Raw genomic sequence first — 18,578 nt, 5'->3', positions numbered from 1 at the left:
ACACCCAGAAAAATCTGATCCAGCCAATATTAACACATAATTTCAAAAAATAAATATAATAATTATCTTGCATTAGTAACTTGATTATGCAACGCACAACATAATCAGTATCTTATCTTGGAGATTTTCTTATCTCACTGTATGGCATACACTGTATTGAACATTTACATTTTACAGCATTTATGAGACGGCCTTATCCAGAGCGACTTACAATCAGTAGTGACAGGGACAGGGACAGTTCCCCCCTGGAGCAACTTAGGGTTAAGTGTCTTGCTCAGGGACACAAAGGTAGTAAGTGGGATTTGAACCTGGGTCTTCTGGTTCATAGGCAAGTGTGTTACTACCACCCCATGCTCCGGAACATGCTCCAAACACTCCAAAAGCTGATCTCTGGGTACATTTCGGATTTTATGAACAGATTGGCACACATTGAGAAGAAGCTCCTGTGTCAAAAGGTTGGAATTGGGCAACTAGACTGCATAGAAGGTAAGATGTCAAAAATATCATAAATGTAAGAGGACAGCAGACAAATATTATTCTACAGTATGTCCAGTATTTATTTGCAAGTGAAGTATTCAAATTTGCCCTAAATGTCTTCTTACCCTTTCTTGTTTTTCTGTCACTCTACAAAATGGTTGTTTTGAAACAGCGGCCAACAGAAAACAAGTCTTACATGACGGCAGAGGGAAGAAGAGGGAGATAATGAAAGAATGTGTAAGAGGCATGTGAGCTCACAGGGTTTCGTTATTTTAGGCTTCGGCCGGGGAGTCCATTTCTGGCTCCTTGAATGGTTTTGCTGGGGGAAACAAATCTACATTGAGTAGAAATTTTCTTCTCACAATAGACATGAAGATAATCAATGACAAGTATTTTTGATCAATAAACCCAGTTTAAAGTGCCTACATGTGTATGCATGTGTGTGTGTGTGCAAGAATACAGCATGTGTCGAAAATACATAGCTGTGAGAACACATTATGGAACATATTACACTTAGCCTCAAACCATCAGCTGCCCAACTATGCAATATGACAGCTCTTCACAATTGTTACAACATAAAGCAACATGCATAGTCTGACAGACAAATGACAAAGATTGCACAAATTATCATTTAATCTCATTTGCAAAGGCACACATACCTGGTAACAGAACGCAATTCTTTAATGCCACACATGGCATAAAGAAAATAATAAGTATGCATACATTTAGCTGATTCATTAGAATAAATACATTCTTCGTAATATAGGAGTGTCTACATGTTTGTCAGTATGTGTGTGGGTCAGTTTGTGCTGCATGCATATCTCTGGTCATGTTGTTTTTCTGGTGCAGTTTGGCCTGTAACAGCGTGTTCTCCACCACCCCCATCCACATATCCATTTGCTGGACCTCTTGACGCAGCTTAGTCAGGCTCTGTCTGATCCTCACCACAGGAGCTACATACACATGTACAACACACCGTTTAAAACTGGACCTGCATTTCTGTATTGAGGCAGCATTGGGGGTTAATGAACTGTGCATGAGAGTGTACGTGTACCTCCATCTGACATGCTGCTGCCTTTCTCCTCCATTTCCTGTTTGACTTTATCCAGCTCTTCGCTGACCTGTAGAAAAAAAAGTGTTTCAGAACAGTAACATCAATGCTTAATACATTTAGAGGCTTACTGTAGCCTATGAATGTAAATGTGTCTACAGCAGCTTCAAAGAGCTGAACCTGGCATTTGGTTTTGTGTGTGGTATTGGAGCAGCTCTATCAGGGTACATTAATGTGTTTGTGTTACACGTATTGCACATTTTAGAAAGTTTCCGAATATTAAAGGAACTGACCTCTGCAAGGGTCCGTGACCTCTCTGTGACCCCTCTGCTGGCCTGCTGATAGAGTTCCTTTGCCTAAACAGGACCCATGAACAGGACACCATAAGCAGGATTTTTATTACAGCACCAGTTATAAAGATGAGGTGTAACTAGTTAACCTGGCTGAGCTGTGATTGGACGGTGCGGTACTCTGAAACCAGGTGTTCCAGCTGGGTGTTGATGTACTTTTCTCGGCTGTTTACTTTCTCCAGGGTCTTACTAAGGTCCTCTTGAAGTTTATCCAGATACCCCTTCAAACACACACACACACAAACATTAACAAACATGTTCATGTGTAATAAAAAGTTATGAATGCTCTCAGCACAGTTTCATTAATACCTTTGCATCCTTCAGTGACGTTTTAATCCCAGCTTGATGCTGATGCATCTGATCTACATGGATCCTCCAGTCCTTAAAAGAGTTTGCATTAAAGTTTAGGTGTTAAAATGAGGAGGTCAGATGTTTATATTGTGTGTATCAGTTGCTGATGGGGATGGTGTACCTTGTTGTCAGTGCGTATTGTGACTTTGAGTTGAGGCAACACTCTCTCCACTTCCAGATTCCACTCTGCTGCGTCTGTCTGAGACTCCATGATCATTTCTGGCTTAGACACACTCACATCCTATAGAGAGAGAACGGAAAATGGAATGTACAGGGTTACAGAACAAGTAAAGAGCTGTGATCCTCTCACATCTGACAAAAACTCACATTCAGAGTGGTCCGAGCCTTCAGGGTCTCTAGATCCATTATATTCTCTTCCTCAAACTCATCAGCATCCTCCTACAAAGCACATATAATGTCAACTACATGAAAGGGTAGTAAGAAGTGATTTGGATTTGTGATCCATGAGCAATATGAATCACACTCACAAACATTTCTTCTTCTACTTTGGTTAATGAGAGCTCAGCGTCATCTTCCATCACACACTCATCCTCCTGGTCCTCTGAAGGGTACTGGGGCCTAGGAAAATGTGAGTGGGGGATAATTATATAGATGTAGATTGTATGTGGATTCTGTAATACACTGCAAAGCTGACTGATAATGTTCAACAGTCAAACTATCATAGGTTGGAAGTTAAAGGTCAACACAGTGGCCATCAAACCTTCTCCAGCTGAAACCTCTGTGTTTTAGTGCTTCTTCCACCAACCGGTCCAGCACATAACATACATGCTCCCCGGAGCCTGACTTCAGCTTAGCGGGAGGAAAATCCACCGTTCCACCCTAAACATACAACGTACTGTTAACATTGTGCAAACATGCATACAGACACACAAAACACTGACCCAACCCGATTTTTATTACAAATACCCAACCTACACGACATGGGCAAATATCTGCCTCTGACCACAGAATGGATGCTGGTTTGATGGGTTTTGATTGGTGGATTACCCCTGCCTTCAGAAGTGATCCAAAAGTGGTGGATCACGTCCAGCAGACTGAAACGTTGAAATAGGCGTTTTAAGAGGAGGTGTACTACCAGAGCGCGCAGGTGAGCGAGGATGTTGGACACGGTGGCGTTGGGGTCCTCATACTCCTGTGGCATCTCCAACGGCCGGCCAGCCATGTTTATCAGCCAGGACGCGATGAGAGTGAACATGTAAAACTGTTCGCCGGGGTTGGAGAGCGTATAGGCACTGGATGCAAAGTAATGCCTAAAAGACAGATGGCAACTCGGCGTGATCAGGGAGCCCAGTGTCCGAAAAACCCAAGAAACATCTGTTCACCAGCTACTGCAACCATGACTAGGTCGATTCTAAATGCATTACACTAATCAATCAGCATAAGCAAATGCAAGTAGCCAGACTAGAAGAGACGTGCTGATATGTTGCACAAACCTGGACAGGGCTTTCATGTTGTGCTTAGCCAGGAGCTCCTGCTCGTAATCCAGAACCTTCAGCTTATCCAGCAGGTCCTCCATAACTACGAACATCTGATACGCCGCCCCGGGTCCCCGCTCGTCGTCTTCCCCTCGCCGTGTATCCTCCGCCATTTCGCTATTTATCGGTACTGTTGACAAGGCAGCAGCAGGCAGACGCGGATATCATGCAGCAAGTAGCGAGCAGATGTGCTAGTAGTGAGCCGTCGCCAAGTTTGTTTTGTGTGCTGTCGTCAAGTTGATCTTCAATAACCCGGACAAGTGGCGTTTAGACCACCAACTTCTTCGCTGATGAAGATCTGTAACCAGGGAGACGCACCCGCTGTTTCTATGGTGACGCGAGCAGTGTTCAGTAGCGAGCGACCTACTGCCATCTAACGTCAGGGAGGACACATCACTGTTAAATACGGGGACACGTCTTCGTTCCTTGACTCTTTCGGGGATACACGGGACACAGTTTGGTTCCCTTCTCTCATCGCACTGACCTGGGATTTGGAAAACAGACCTGTTTAATATGCAGCTCTGCTTACCACTGGTCTACCCCCACCCAGCACCGTGTGACCCGGTGCAATAATAATTATAGATTGTACATTATAATAGAATGAAATACAGAAAGCTTTCATAAGGACAAAAGGCTGTGTGCAGGATACATCATGTGTGCAATGATGTATCTTGCTTTTATAATTGCCTTTCCAACATAAAGCTTTACAGGAAGATCTGTCCTGAATCCTTGACTATCGATCCTAATGTGAAGACTTCACAAGGTAAATAAATGTAAAAGAAAAACAATCAGAAATAATTGTATGCAAATTTTGCTCAGTGGCACCTCTTTGCTCAGTGGCACCTCAGTGGTACCTTCTGATTACAGAGCCCCTTCCTTAACCACCAGGCCACAACTACCCCTAATACACTCGCTGACACAACTACAATCTGGATTTGATACTCAGATAAAATATTGCAGTAAGCGATATTCTACCGACGGACTGTAGTATCTCAGATCACTTTCTGATCACACTGTTACATTGACACAGCAGATAAGCTGCACAATCACCCCAATCACAATACTGAGTGTTCAGACAAGCTCGCTGATTTTAGTAAATAAAGGTCCCATCGAAACCGACTTACTCAGACCTGGGCCACATAACTGAGCAATTAGACTACACATTTCATAAAACCTTGGATGAAGTGGCACCAACCCAGAGGATGAGAGATAAGACAAAAAAACAAGCACCCTGGTACAATGAACATTCTTATTTTGGGTGGTAGTAGCCTAGTGGGTAACACACTCGCCTATGAACCAGAAGACCTGGGTTCGAATCCCACTTACTACCATTGTGTCCCTGAGCAAGACACTTAACCCTGAGTTGCTCCAGGGGGACTGTCCCGGTAACTACTGATTGTAAGTCGCTCTGGATAAGGGCGTCTGATAAATGCTGTAAATGTAAATGTAAATGTATTTTGAAGCTTGCTTCCTGAAGGATGAAGGATTTCTGCAAAAATGGTGGAAATACAAAAGTGAAAACAGCAATAATTGCCTGGAATGAGGCCTTCATAAATACAGGAAAGCAATGGACCTTTGTTTAACACTGAGGACTCGAAATTGGTATTGGTTGTCCCCTAGCACTGTATCTGAAGTCTCTTTCTGATATTCATCCTTGGTGCAGAATTACAGCTACTTTTAGCCAGAGATTTGCCCCGGACACACAGCTTCTCTTGTTCTCTGGGCGGATAAAGCATGAGAAACGGGAGGTAACCTTTCCACTTATGACGACATAAGGGGAGAGATTCCAGATCTGAACATCTGAGCTGCTGCTCTTTGAACGGCGAAGCAGAATGGCGGCCACCAAATTCATACTGGCTGAACCTTCAAAGATCTTCAAATGGACCAGGTACAATGGTCCATTTACACTAACTTTGACTATTTTTGGACTATTTTTTTGGACAAAGTGGAGTTTTTCCTTGTGTGCATAAAAGGTTCAAAATGTGAGGTTGTAAACTGCAGGGTTTTTCAAATCCCACTGAGATTTTGTATGCGATTTTGGGCTATTTAAGAAATGTGTTGTCATTGTAATAACAGGGTCACATTGTTTAGTTTCATTTTATAAATTGACTTTTATATTGCTTTCCTCCACTTACAGCAGAATGCAGAGCATCACAGACACAGCCCTGGTTGCCATGGTGTCAGGAGGGGAGGAGGTGGAGGCTGTTGTCATTTCCGTGGCTGTGGCAGGTTGCTTGATGAGGTGAGGAAATGAGGTGACCTTTAAAATGCAGAGTCTAAAAAAAGACATGCTGCATTCAGAGCGAACAGCTGCAGACTACTGACCGCCATATACACACACACACACTCCCACAGCCCACGCCAAGACATGCATGACACTTCATTTCTTACACGCTACCCAGGAACCACTTGAAAGGCGGGTGGAAGAAAAGGAGTGAAAAAAGTGAAAGCTGACATTCACAGGGAAAATGGATTTTGTTGACCCTTTGTTTATTTGTACAAAAACAGAGCTCAGAGTGTGTAGGACATACACGTGAGAGCAACTTAGGTTACTGAAAAGCTGTGAAGCACTAAAATTACTTCTACATTTCTATTTAGGTTTGAGACATAAATATGTCTAAAATGCTTTGACTCACAAATATTCGTTATGTTTATGATCATCATCGAATATATAGCCACACCATACCACACATGGACAGAAACACATACTGGAGTTTGACCTTTAATTTTTTTTTTTTTGTAAAATAAATGAATTTTACCAAATAGAACAGTTGTACAGGTCATATATGTCCAGATAAAAAGCAACATGTATTCTGGGGAAGTAATGTAAAGTAATGCAGCATCTAAGAAATTAGACGGCCCAGAAGTACTTCAAACATTAGTCTGGGAGGTTTCTCTCTTTTGCAAACACATTCGCACGACACAAACTCACTCACTAAGTCATGGCTCCACCATCAGAGCGTCTAAGCCAGGGCTGCCCGCTCTAAAATAGCTATGTGTAGAGAGCATCTTGCAACTTTCACTGACAGCTCACAGATTAGATACTCTTCAGTGACCAGCTGACCGAGATCCATATTTTTACTGTTTTATATCAAAAGACTTTTCCCAACTGGTTAAATCCACATATCGTTCCTTTTATTGCTCCTGCGAGAAAACAAAATGATCTTGAACAATCTTGAACAATCAATTGTTGCACTATTCTGAGATCTACAACCTGATAATACATACAATCTTTTTTGACTCTAGAGTTCCTCTCTCACCCACATTATTCCTTTACTCTAGATTCATTACTGTAAACCTTGCATTGTGACACATTCTGTTCCTCACTATAGACCATTTTCTCTTCTCTCAGATGCAGGTGGAGTTATGGGTAATCTCCTCGTCCCTCCTCCTTAACGTGTTCCACAGTGAAGTTCATCCTCCCCTCCACTGGAATGCTGGTAGCCCCCTCTTCCGATATGGGCCCCTCCCTCTTGCTCTCAGCGACGACCTCCGTGTAGGTGACCTGTGGGTTGGCCTTGCGCCCTTTGGGCGGGGTTACTGCCAACTCTCCTTCTGCACCCTCCTGACCTTCTGCAACGGTACGTTCTTTCTTCAGCTTGATGCTTGGCACCTTCTTAGAGATGTTCTCCTTCAGCCTGTCGCTGCTCTGCTTTATCTTTTCACGTTTCTCTGGAGGCACTATCTTCTCTCCCAGGGTGTTAATCTTGGTGCCCAGTGTCTGGCCTGTCTTGCTCAGGCTTTCCCGGGTCTTTGTGAGGTTCTCTCGGGTCTTCTCACGTGTCTTGTTCATGTTATCCTTGGAGAATGCTGCCTTGATGTTCTCAATGCCCTTCAGGCCCGACTCCTTGAGGCGAGCAGCACGAGAAGACTCTCCCTCCTCGACCACCATGTACTCTTCATCAGATGATAGGTCTGCAGGGGGTTCATACTCATCAGGTTCCACCTCCAGTGCAGCTAGCCCTGCCACTTTTGGTGTCTTGGTTACCGCTACTGATGGGACCTCAGTTTCACCCTAAAACAGTGGTGACAATATAAATATATAATATATCTTAATTCGTTTTTTTTTTTTTATCAAACTAACAACCAAAATATTAATTAAATAACATTAATAAAATATCATCTGATGTTTTTTTTTTTCAAACAAGTACACCACAATCCATACAAAAATACAGTTGGCATAAAGAGATGAATAAATTGATTAATTCCACCTTAGCAGTCCAGGAATCAGCATCACAGACAACTTGTTTTCCTGTTCAGTAATTTTATTACATTAAGGCAGCAATAACATGGAACAAATACAATAATGGAAATGGGTTAATGTCTACAGGCATCAAATGGCCTTGTTATGAGGCAAGAGGGGTCAGTCATAGAATGATTGAACTTGACCAGACAGGGTGTATGACAAACATACAATATCCCACATTAATATACTAAATACACAAATTTACCCATAATCTTTATGCATCTGTTGCCTACTAAAGTAATTTGTTGCCCAATCTCAAATCCAAACCCAATTCATGGAAGGAAGGAGGGTGTGGCTGGTATCTGGGTGTTTGTGTGTTAAATGACTTGACCTAATCACGTCTTGAGCACATCAAGCCCTGGACCTCTATATTAGGACAACTATGTCTGCCAAAGCTCATCTTAGAATAACCACATACACTCACAGGACGGAAGCTGAAACACTACACCCTAACACACACTAACTTAAACATAAAACAATTGCTTCGGGCACACCCACACAAGTGCAACATTCACGGTACCTGTGTAGTACATGAAACATTGCGTCTGCTTTCGAAGTGGCTCTTTATAGAGCAGATGACTTACAGAGCAGCTGCTTCTAGACCAGCAGGTCATGCTATTGCAAGGTTCGGGCAATGGGTGTGTCAATGCAATTGAATAAGTGTGTAGATCTGTGTATGTGTGTGTGTGAGAGAGAGAAAGAGCGAGAGAGACAGAAAGAGAGAGAATGCAAATAACCAACGCCATGCTCTAAGTTTAGATGTGCGTCAGATATAGCAGCTGCAATGGGGAATGTGTGTCAGGAGTATTCTTTCCTCCAGTCCTCCATTCATTGTCTTATCATCCTTTCTAACCCTAGCTATCTTACTACACACAAAGTGATGTAGGAAATGCTCATGTTATGGAATTTTTAATTGAGCGCATTACAGTGTCATGTGTGTGTTTCTGTGCAGATGTCAGTGGTATATCTGGGCCTCACCTGATAGATGACCACCCTAAACTTGTTCCGGGTCAGCAGCTCATCTTGTGTAGTCTCCACCTTCTTCACCCGCACATTCTGCTTCTCCACCCGGGTGCGCACCTCCTTGACGTGGGCACTGACGCGCCGGGCCTTCTGAAGCAGCTTGTTGACGGTGCCGGCGGTGGCAGTGTGCTCTGAGCTGAGTTTCAGAACGTCGCTCTGGATGCCGCGTATGTTGGACTCCAGCTCGGCCTGACGCTCCTCCATGCGCTGCTGGCTGGCCTGGATGCCGTCGATGATGGTGGACACGCGCTCCAGCAGGGACAGGATGGACAGGGCTGACACCGGCTGCCCCGACCCGTCTTCCATGCCCAGCATCTCGCCACCGCTTAGTGCCATGGCTCCGCCGACCACACACACTCACCCAGTGACGCACTGAGCACTTGACAGGAGCAATCTGAAGACACTGGGATGGTAGAACCACTTGTGGGCAAAGCGTTTGGACACACTGACACACATTACTGAGAACAAACACTACAGCAATAAATGGTAAGCTCCACCCTCTCAGCACACACATACAGATATAAATATTCCTGTAAGGGGACACTGAGACATTTTTGGAAGCATCGGAGCTGGTCGTTCAAAAAGGAGAGATTAGGTATTCCCCTTCTCTCTGTGTGTGACTCTATGTGAGTATGATGTGTCTGATTAAACAGTAAAACTGTGGAAAGGGCCCTGTTGTGCATTTGTGAGGTTGTGGAATACAATGTTTGTCTGTGTGTTTGTATGGAACTCGTTTCTACTCAGGCAGATCGCTGTCCTTAGATCGACTGAAGCCAACAGCTGCTGGCCCCCCCAGCAAACTCTCTCACACACACACATTGCACATTGGCACTGACTGGTGTGTTGAATTAGAACCTGTCAGAGTGAATCAGACCTTTTACCATTTTTCCTCCTGCAGAACTACACACCCCAGAATTCCATCTGCCGTGAGCAATCAACCCACCCTCATTACCTACACACACACACACACACACACATATAAATACAGCAAATATCACAGCAAATAACACCTTCTCTGCTGCTGTACTCTGATCTAGGGATGGACAGCCTTCTTCCAAAAAATCTCCCTTCAGCTGGAGACACTATGTAAAAACAAGCACCTGACATATGGTGAATGAAGGTCATGTCATGTGATTAACATAATTTTCATACTTATCCAACCTATTGAGGTCCATAAAATAAGATAATGGGTTGTAGTAGCCTAGTGGGTAACACACTCGCCTGTGAACCAGTAGATCCAGGTTCAAATCCCACTTACTACCATTGTGTCCCTGAGCAAGACACTTTAACCCTAAGTTGCTCTGTCCCTGTAACTAGTGATTGTAAGTCACTCTGGATAAGGGCGTCTGATAATTGCTGTAAATGTAAGACCCCACACATCCCTCCAAATTGCATATTTTGCATTAATTTGACCCCTGCCTGTATATACACACACCCACTATCCATATTTATCATACAATCACATCACATATACAAACTGATAAAAGGTGACACAAAAAGTTTAATGTTTGTTAAAAGATTTGATGTTCCCTTCAGTCAAACATGCAGACTTGGGGACAAATACATTTCAGTTAAGACACACACACACACACACACACACACATTCAGATGGGTTTCACACATTGTATGAAAATGAGACATTCTTTTACTTAGTGTTTTCTCCACAAGCTTCTAAATTCCGGTTCATACCTTGATTACAACTTTACTCTTATAATCTGATGTTTAAACGTAACCCCTCACCTTTAAGAATATAATCATTCTCATTCATAATCTGCATTTCACCATAACTGTAGCTGATGCAGAGTCTCCTAAATTTCATCCCTGCACCGGACATCAAACCTTTCACCAATGTGCATACAGGTGGAGAGCAGGAATGTTGTCCAAGAAGCTTCTAGAACAATAAAATCCGAGTACAGACCAGCACAGGGCATGCCACACAGAAACAAGCAGGACAACCGGCGACACATCAGCATAATAAAAAAAAGGTTACAAAAGTCTTTCATGAAAAGACAATAAATTACCCCATCCCAAAACACAGTGTTTTTCTGTTTTTACTCAAAAAAGGGATTAAAGTAAAGTGTGTAAACACGGCCACCAGGTAAATTTGGTGTTCAGCTGCAGCAAGAATAAGAGAAAGGAAGTGGGGGCAGAAGGAAAGAAAAAGGGGGAATCGCTGATTATGTACACTGAGAGGCTGGAGCAGACGCTCGCCTGATTCTACATCCTGAACGCTCCTCTTCTCTTCCTTCCTAGTCTCAGTCCTTCAAATCAGCAGGAAGTGTTCGCCGCTTACAGGTTTCCAGGAGTCAGGTCACAGCTAAAGACCCCTGCGTCCGGCGTCGGGGTGCTTCTGGCGACGAGCTCGTGGGTTCTTAGGGCACTTCCTGTGGAGGTAAAAGTCTGAGGTCACAAAGCAGGCAGACAGGTTTCACGGTGATGCTTAGGGGCAGTGGCGCCTGTCATGGCTGCCCACTAAGGGTGGTGGTTAATAACAGAGGACACTTTTTGTTGTGTCACTGTGTGGTGTGCTGCAGTCTCACAATGACAATCACTTCACTTTCTTTCTTCTAGAGACCAGCAAAAGCTTAAACGGAAGCACTTCAGCTGAGTAAAATAAAAATTATTCAACAATAAAATCAAAATATCAACTTTTAATGCTGATACTATCTACACTATTTTCATTATTGTGTTATTTCATAATCCTGTGTGCTCATTTTGTCCATACTGTAACCAATGCGAGCTGTCTAAATGAGTAGGTGCATTCAAACTTTTGACTGGTAGTGTATGTACTGATCTCACAATTTTGCTTAATAACTTCAGATTTCATAGTGCTGACAAGCATCACTGTAAATTGTGTTGAACAATGCAGAATATTTCCTGGCTTAATTTCTTGTAAATATACCATGGCTTTTGGATGAAAATGTGCCATAAATAGCCATCGGTTGATTTTATGGTGATTTTTATCACCTTTACTGTTTATGAACAGATAGCCTGAGTGGGATTTAGGAGTGATAGCAGCCAGGTGGGTAACACACTCACCCATGATCCTGAAGACAACAAAGTCCCAGGGTCAAACCCCACTCACTACCACTGAGCATGACCCTTAACGCTAAGCTGCTCCAACTACTCACTGTAAGGCACTCTGGATAAGGGCATCTGATAATTGATGTAAATGTAAATGAATGTGTACAGCTGTGGTTGTGGTCCGATTACCTGGCGATGCACATGACAACAGCACAAATGGTGGCGATCTGGGCGGCGGCAATAATCCCAGCAATGAGAACGTAATGCAGCCGCTGCCCGCTGGGCACAACGTACATCACGCTCACACCCTCACACCGCTGGCCAGAGAATCCCACATCACACCTGCAAGCACAAGCATACAATGTAAATCTATAATACATACTTTTAACACATCTTCTTACCTCCCTCCACTGGCTCCCGGTAGCTGCTCGCATTGAGTTCAAATCCTTGATGCTTGCCTACAGGGCTGTAAATGGAACCGCGCCCTCCTACATCAACACACTACTACCTAGATACACTCCTACACGCTCTCTCAGATCAGCAAACGAAAGGAGACTAAAAATTCCTTCTTCACGGGGTCTCCGATTCCAATCATGTCTGTTCTCCGTTGTTGTCCCTGGCTGGTGGAACAACCTGCCCTCCTCCACACGACTAGCCGAGACTATCACCACTTTTAAGAAGAAGGTGAAAACCCTCTTATTCCAAAAATATTACAGACAAATTTAACACATACACATGCATACACATTTAACAAACAAATACAAAATGTATAAATACATTATAATTTTTCTTAGTCTAGCACCCAACACTCTCCGAGCATGTTCTTCAATGACAAGTCTAAGCCTTATCAGGGCTCTTAGTTTGTATACTTGATATTCTATAGAAATCGAACGAGAATTGCTGGTGTCTTCCCATTGTAAGTCGCTTTGGATAAAAGCGTCTGCCAAATAAAGTAAAGTAAAGTAAAGTAAAGTAATATTGGTGATTACTGCTCACAAGGTTATTGCGTGTGAGAACATACCAAATTGGTTCAGGCAGAGCTTTATTATCATCTAAGCCATTTACATAAAAGCACATGAAGTGTGCTAGTCAGTAACACACTTGTCTATGAAACAGAAGATCACAAAGTCACAGGTTCAAACACTACTTACACTGTCCCTGTAACTGCTGATTCTAAGTCGATCTGTGTAAGGGCATTTGCTAAATGCCATACATGGACAATGTACATGGTACATTTTTAAGATTTTCAGAATGTTTGTTAAAAAATGTGCCATGTGTACAGCTTAGTTGGAAAGAAACCCACAGGTACTGCTTATGTAACAATGTTCCCCTTCTGTATCAAGAAATAATGTTTTTGTCACTGTAATTTTCCAAAATGTTTCTAATTCTATTCTGTGTGTGTGTGTGTGTGTGTGTGTGTGTGTGTGTGTGTGTGTGTGTGTGTGTGTGTGTGTGTGTGTGTGTGTGTGTGTGTGTGTTTGTGTGCATGCGCATACCTGCAGGTTGCTATATTGTTCTTCATTTCACAGGTCCCATGAACACACATGTCTCTGTGGCTCTCATCACACGGCATCCCAGACAAAACTCCCCCCTGCTCTGCTACATCTGAGCCAATCACAGACACATTCACACTATGATTAAAACAATACCCCACCAATCCAACAGAATTAGCTCAGACAGGTCTATAATACACTGGGTATAGAAAGGTCTATAATACACGAATGGTGCAACAGGAAAATAAAAGGTGTGTGTTACCTGAGCACTTTCCCAGGTGCTTAACGTCGATCTGCTCTTGTTTCATACATGAGGCCTCACGCAGCAAACATGGGTTGCTATAGGAACGTCCATCCGTGCCACACACAGCGTTCTCATTATGACCACTGCAGTCAATGTTGCAGATACACCTACACACATACACACACAAACACATATTTTAAATCAAACATTTCCACAAATCAAACAATTCTGGAAATAGGTTTAGTGAACACAAGTTTGTGTTCAAAATCAGGCTGCTCAGCCTATAAACGTGTTGTAAGGTGTCCTTGTAAAAGAAGTGCTGTAATGTATAATAAATGCACTTCTAATATTTTATAGATGAAGGCATTAAGTGATGTAGCATTGATTGTTTTGCATTAGATGTCAGCAGATAATCAGTTACAAAACCCTACACAGTAGCTCTTAATTCCATATAATATATATTATATGTGGTGGACATAAAATTAAATAATGTTGACTGTTTGTTTTTTCAAGAAAAAATACTTTAAACTTTGAATTCTTAAATAATAATAATAATTATTATTATTTCTTTTATTTTCTTGTGTAAAGTTAGGTTTATATATTGCAGCAAAATTACTTTTTTTATAGTATTTCGACATCTGTCGCTGACATTGAACAGCCATCTATACATTACAGTTTTGTAAATTTGAGCAGCCATGCTGGGGTGAGCCACGTCTACCCAGGCATCTCTAGAAATGTACTGTAATTGGTCTAAGGTCTTTGGACGGGAAGTAGTTAGCTGGCCTAATGCAATTTGTGCTATCAGCTGGGCACCTACAGCCCAGAGGGCAGCCAGAGGAGAACTGTGTGTGCTGTTAGCTCCCCTTTCTGTGTGTGCGTAATAGAATGACTCTGGACATATCAATCATGGGCTAAATAAATGCTAGTTAGACGTGAACAAATGCAGGTTCCAAGAGCTGTTGTACTGGTAAGATGAGCATCACCATTTGGACAAACCAATTCAACGTGTCCCTGGATTAGACATATAAAAGTGTTAGTAAACAAAAACTAAGATTCATTTGAGCAACTAAATTAAGATTGTTATTATTGTTATTTTGTTAATGCTTTTGCTACTATTGTTATTGTTTTGTTAATAAAAATACACAGAAAATAACAACAAAATAACAATCACTAAAGCAAAGCAAAACATTAAATTAAACATTTTGTAAATGTTTTAAATTAAAATGTAATTTAAACTGCTATCCAGTCTCAGAAAAATTAACAATGTCTCTCATACCTTCATCCCACCATTCTCAATTTCTGCAATATCATGGTTTTCATTAAAAGTAAAAAGAAATAAACAAGGTAATTTAAAAACATCAAATTTAAATTATGTAAGAAAATAAAATTGAATGTTTTTTATGAAAACAAATGAAAGTTTCAAAATTGTACTGCATGATGTAACTGGCTGAGGTATCCTGGATATCCCATTACAGGAGGCCATTTCAGATTGTAGGAAATTGGTGACTGTAAATTGGGAGAAAATTGCTCAATTTGGGGATAGTAAATCACATATGTATTTGTGCCCAGCAGGAGCACAATATCAGCTTTTTTTCCATCTTTGCTATGTGAAATGATGAAGTCTGCTCTACTGCTCTACTCAGTTTCTCACTCTCTCTCACCAAACATCTTCAGAGTCCTCATCACATTCGGCTCCATATTTGCACGTCCCACACTTTGTGAACTTCTTGGCTGGGTCGGATCCAGAGCCATCATCCTCTGTTAGGAACACAGGACAATGGAGCAGGCCTAATGTTGCTCTCTCAATTGTATATATATATAATGCGATATTACATATTTCAGAGAAAAATTAATTACCTCCATCTCCTGATCCTGACCCGTGATCTGGGAAAATAAAATGAGTGTTTGTATTCTTCAGTATAGTATATGGTATATAAATATAATTCCACACACGTAATCCAACTCTTCATTTGATTTACTGCTAGCAATTCACTGCTGCTTGATGATTTCATACATACTTGACTTGCTCACATGAAAGGAAAGGTATTCAACTCCTGATTGTAATCAAGTTTGAGTGACTTCTTTTATACTTTTTAGTTTTTCTTTTGTGGTTTCTGCCTATTCCGTGATAGGACAGGCTGTTTGCATCAACGCAATACATTACAAACTCAGACTGTTTTAAGGAGCCCATGAAACATCATTTGTATCCCAATAAATGATTTTGTAAAATAGTGCACTATGCTGGATTAGGCTAACATTGTACTGCGCACTTGTTTATTCATTAAAGGGTTAAATGCTAACCGTCAATAATTCTATGCCATTCTGTTTCCATCCAAGGCCAGGAAACATCTCATTAAAATCTCATCACAACATGAGCATCCATAGAATCATTTTGGTTGTCTGGTGTCTGCAGGTATTTTTCACAGCCAAGGTTTATGTCGCATATCATGTGGAAGGTCTTCTACATATTATATGTATTTGTGTTATTTATCTTGCTGTCATGAAGACAGACCATTGAAGAAGTGGAATAGCGGGCATGTGAATCTGCACTAACCCGGGTTACAAGGTCCCTCCGTTACCATGGAGATGAGCGTCTGTTGTTTGCAGGCAGCCTGGCGGAGGTAACACTCATTCTGGTAGGTGTCTCCGTTGGACCCACACACTGGAACATATCCCCTGGAGCACTGCGGAGCGCGGGGAGGCGGTTCGACACGTTCGTGCGTGGAATTGTGATTCGAGACTCGAGACTGCATGATATATATATATACACACGGAGGGCGGTCGCAGCACTCACCTGAAACTGGCACGCACACTTCACCTGGCCACCCTCATCCCGACAGGTGCCACCATATCGGCAAGTGGACTCATCACACACGCGCAGATCGCTCTTCTTCTCGGCTGCGTCTGTGGAACACACACGCGCGTGTATCTAGATACATGCATGTACATGTATGTAAATATGTATATATGCGCGTGTCCCTGTCACCTGCACAGTCCTTCTCGGACGGACACTCGCTGCTGTCGGGGTTGGATGAGCGCGCCCCGGTCACGATCGCCAGCGTCGTGAGGCCGAGCATCGCGAGCCGAACGCCGGTCGCTGCAGCTCCCGCGCCGCGCGTCATGGCGAAGGCGAGGGTCCCTCTTCACCGAATCCCGGCCGCCGGCGACCCGCTCATCCGTTACCGGGGGAGGGGGGACAAAAACGCTGTGTCCGCCGCGCGCGGAGCAGGGACTCCGGACCCACGCCGCTCGAAGATGCGCATGAACCGAGATGGAAACACGGCGCCGCGCCGCGGGGGTGGGCAGGTGAATTACGGCGGGCCCGCGGACAACGTCCTCCTGCCCCCTCACTTCACCCCCGCGAGGTGAGATGGGATGAGACGGAGGGGGAGACTGCAGCAGGAATAACAAAGGGGAGGACTGTCACGTGAAAAGCTCCTGTCCCACCCACTAGTCTAACAAAAACACACGCACACACACGCACACACACACACACACGCACACACACACACACACGCACACCGCACTTTATTCAAATGCCTGTCACCGAGCCTTCAGAGGTCACGTCTCCTGGCAACAGAAGGGGATGAATGGGGGGATGATGAGGAGTAGTTAAAGTACCCACGTTTTCCGTGTAAATAAAAAGACAGGCACACAACATGCAACCATGAACGATCAAACATTTCTGCAGATGAAGAGGCGGGGAAACGTCATGATCCCAGTTTATTTGGGGGGTTACGCGGCTACCTTCTAAACTTGTTGTATGGTCATGAGTGAAATGCAACATTGGGAATATCTCACACACACACACACACACAAACACAAACACACACGTACGCGTATTAATATGTAAATGGACGTTCAGCAGTTTCATCTCTCAGGAGACGTGGTGTTTGTGTCTGGGGGAAGGGAGGAGGGGGAAATAGTGGGAGAAGCACATCTGGGGTAAAAGCCTATTACACACCTCATTGGCTGTACCCCCAAACACCCCCCTCATCTCTTTGCTCAATGGTCGCACAACATAAAGTGGCCACAGATTAACACTACTGAAAGAAGACTGAAATAGTGGCTATAGGTGACTGAATGGCAATAAGCGTCACAGATGTGGACCAGCTGCAAGGTAACTGATATACATTCTCCAAATGCATAGGCGGTTTGTGTGTGTGTGGACTACTAAAGATCCATCATTCACTTTAATGGACAAAACAATGTCATTCAGAGTGACAGTGAAAGTTTTGTCATTGTGATACACAGCAAGCACAGGACGTGGTGCGCACACACAAAAAAGTCCTCTGCATTTAACCCATATCACCCTTGGTGTGCAGTGGGCAGCCATGAAAGGCATCTGGGGAGCAGTGTTGTGGGGATGGTGCTTTGCTCAAGGGCACCTCAGTGGCACCTTGATGGTTCAGGACTCAAACCCATAACCCTTTGATTACGAGTCCGCTCAGACAACGTTGGCTTACAGCATCACAACAGATAAGAGTTAATAGGGGTTGAGGGTTTGGTCGTAGTTTGAACAGAACTGCAATGAGTAGAGAAATGCTCTTAACAACCAGCCACACCTAAACAATAGAGAACACCCAGTCACTTCAGACACTCAAATACATTCAATAAATATTAAACTGGTGCGGACTGTGCACGTGTACGGACTGTCATACCCCAGAGTAATTAATGAATTCTGGAGCATTTTAGAAGCAGGTTCTTTGTAACACACCAACATTTCTAAAGTGTTTTCGGCCAGGACAATCTCTTCAGGGATCCCTTGTTCATTGTTTAGCTCAATAATCTGTATTACAATAGCCTCTTTCGTTCCTTGAAGA

At 43.1% G+C, this 18,578-nt stretch overlaps 3 protein-coding genes across 3 annotated transcripts; all 3 read right to left on the bottom strand.

Moving 5' to 3' along the window:
• Window positions 1–1,092: 1,092 nt before the first annotated feature.
• On the bottom strand, window positions 1,093–4,057 carry ift57 (intraflagellar transport 57 homolog (Chlamydomonas)). The gene is made up of 11 exons (XM_028978024.1): window positions 3,684–4,057; window positions 3,326–3,500; window positions 2,951–3,069; window positions 2,718–2,808; window positions 2,557–2,628; window positions 2,351–2,470; window positions 2,188–2,259; window positions 1,968–2,099; window positions 1,822–1,884; window positions 1,532–1,598; window positions 1,093–1,430 (listed from the first exon to the last, which is right to left on the bottom strand). The coding sequence occupies exons 1-11, from the start codon at window positions 3,836–3,838 to the stop codon at window positions 1,261–1,263; spliced, it is 1,236 nt and encodes a 411-aa protein (XP_028833857.1). The 5' UTR covers window positions 3,839–4,057; the 3' UTR covers window positions 1,093–1,260.
• Window positions 4,058–6,194: 2,137 nt separating this feature from the next.
• cavin4a (caveolae associated protein 4a) lies at window positions 6,195–9,469 on the bottom strand. Its single transcript, XM_028977362.1, has 2 exons — window positions 8,950–9,469; window positions 6,195–7,740 (listed from the first exon to the last, which is right to left on the bottom strand). The coding sequence occupies exons 1-2, from the start codon at window positions 9,328–9,330 to the stop codon at window positions 7,090–7,092; spliced, it is 1,032 nt and encodes a 343-aa protein (XP_028833195.1). The 5' UTR covers window positions 9,331–9,469; the 3' UTR covers window positions 6,195–7,089.
• Window positions 9,470–10,475: 1,006 nt separating this feature from the next.
• On the bottom strand, window positions 10,476–18,080 carry tmeff1a (transmembrane protein with EGF-like and two follistatin-like domains 1a). Its single transcript, XM_028978071.1, has 9 exons — window positions 16,742–18,080; window positions 16,550–16,659; window positions 16,310–16,439; window positions 15,613–15,639; window positions 15,417–15,513; window positions 13,774–13,922; window positions 13,515–13,623; window positions 12,208–12,360; window positions 10,476–11,378 (listed from the first exon to the last, which is right to left on the bottom strand). Exons 1-9 carry the CDS (start codon window positions 16,875–16,877, stop codon window positions 11,312–11,314), a joined length of 978 nt encoding a protein of 325 aa, XP_028833904.1. The 5' UTR covers window positions 16,878–18,080; the 3' UTR covers window positions 10,476–11,311.
• Window positions 18,081–18,578: the final 498 nt, after the last annotated feature.

Source organism: Denticeps clupeoides, chromosome 4 (assembly GCF_900700375.1).
Source record: "Denticeps clupeoides chromosome 4, fDenClu1.1, whole genome shotgun sequence".
NCBI classification, from domain to species: Eukaryota; Metazoa; Chordata; class Actinopteri; order Clupeiformes; family Denticipitidae; genus Denticeps; species Denticeps clupeoides.
Note: the sequence above shows the minus strand (reverse complement) of the source record. Positions and strands in the feature narration are given on the sequence as shown.

Coding starts and splice junctions, on each gene's coding strand:
- cavin4a (XM_028977362.1), bottom strand. CDS start 9,330: ATGGCACTAAGCGGTGGCGAGATGCTGGGCATGGAAGACGGGTCGGGG. Junction 7,741..8,949: donor TTAGGGTGGTCATCTATCAG/GTGAGGCCCAGA, acceptor CCACTGTTTTAG/GGTGAAACTGAGGTCCCATC.
- ift57 (XM_028978024.1), bottom strand. CDS start 3,838: ATGGCGGAGGATACACGGCGAGGGGAAGACGACGAGCGGGGACCCGGG. Junction 3,070..3,325: donor TCGCTCACCTGCGCGCTCTG/GTAGTACACCTC, acceptor TTGTATGTTTAG/GGTGGAACGGTGGATTTTCC. Junction 2,100..2,187: donor CGTCACTGAAGGATGCAAAG/GTATTAATGAAA, acceptor GTGTGTTTGAAG/GGGTATCTGGATAAACTTCA.
- tmeff1a (XM_028978071.1), bottom strand. CDS start 16,877: ATGACGCGCGGCGCGGGAGCTGCAGCGACCGGCGTTCGGCTCGCGATG. Junction 16,660..16,741: donor GTCCGAGAAGGACTGTGCAG/GTGACAGGGACA, acceptor TGTGTTCCACAG/ACGCAGCCGAGAAGAAGAGC. Junction 15,514..15,612: donor GTCAGGATCAGGAGATGGAG/GTAATTAATTTT, acceptor TGTTCCTAACAG/AGGATGATGGCTCTGGATCC.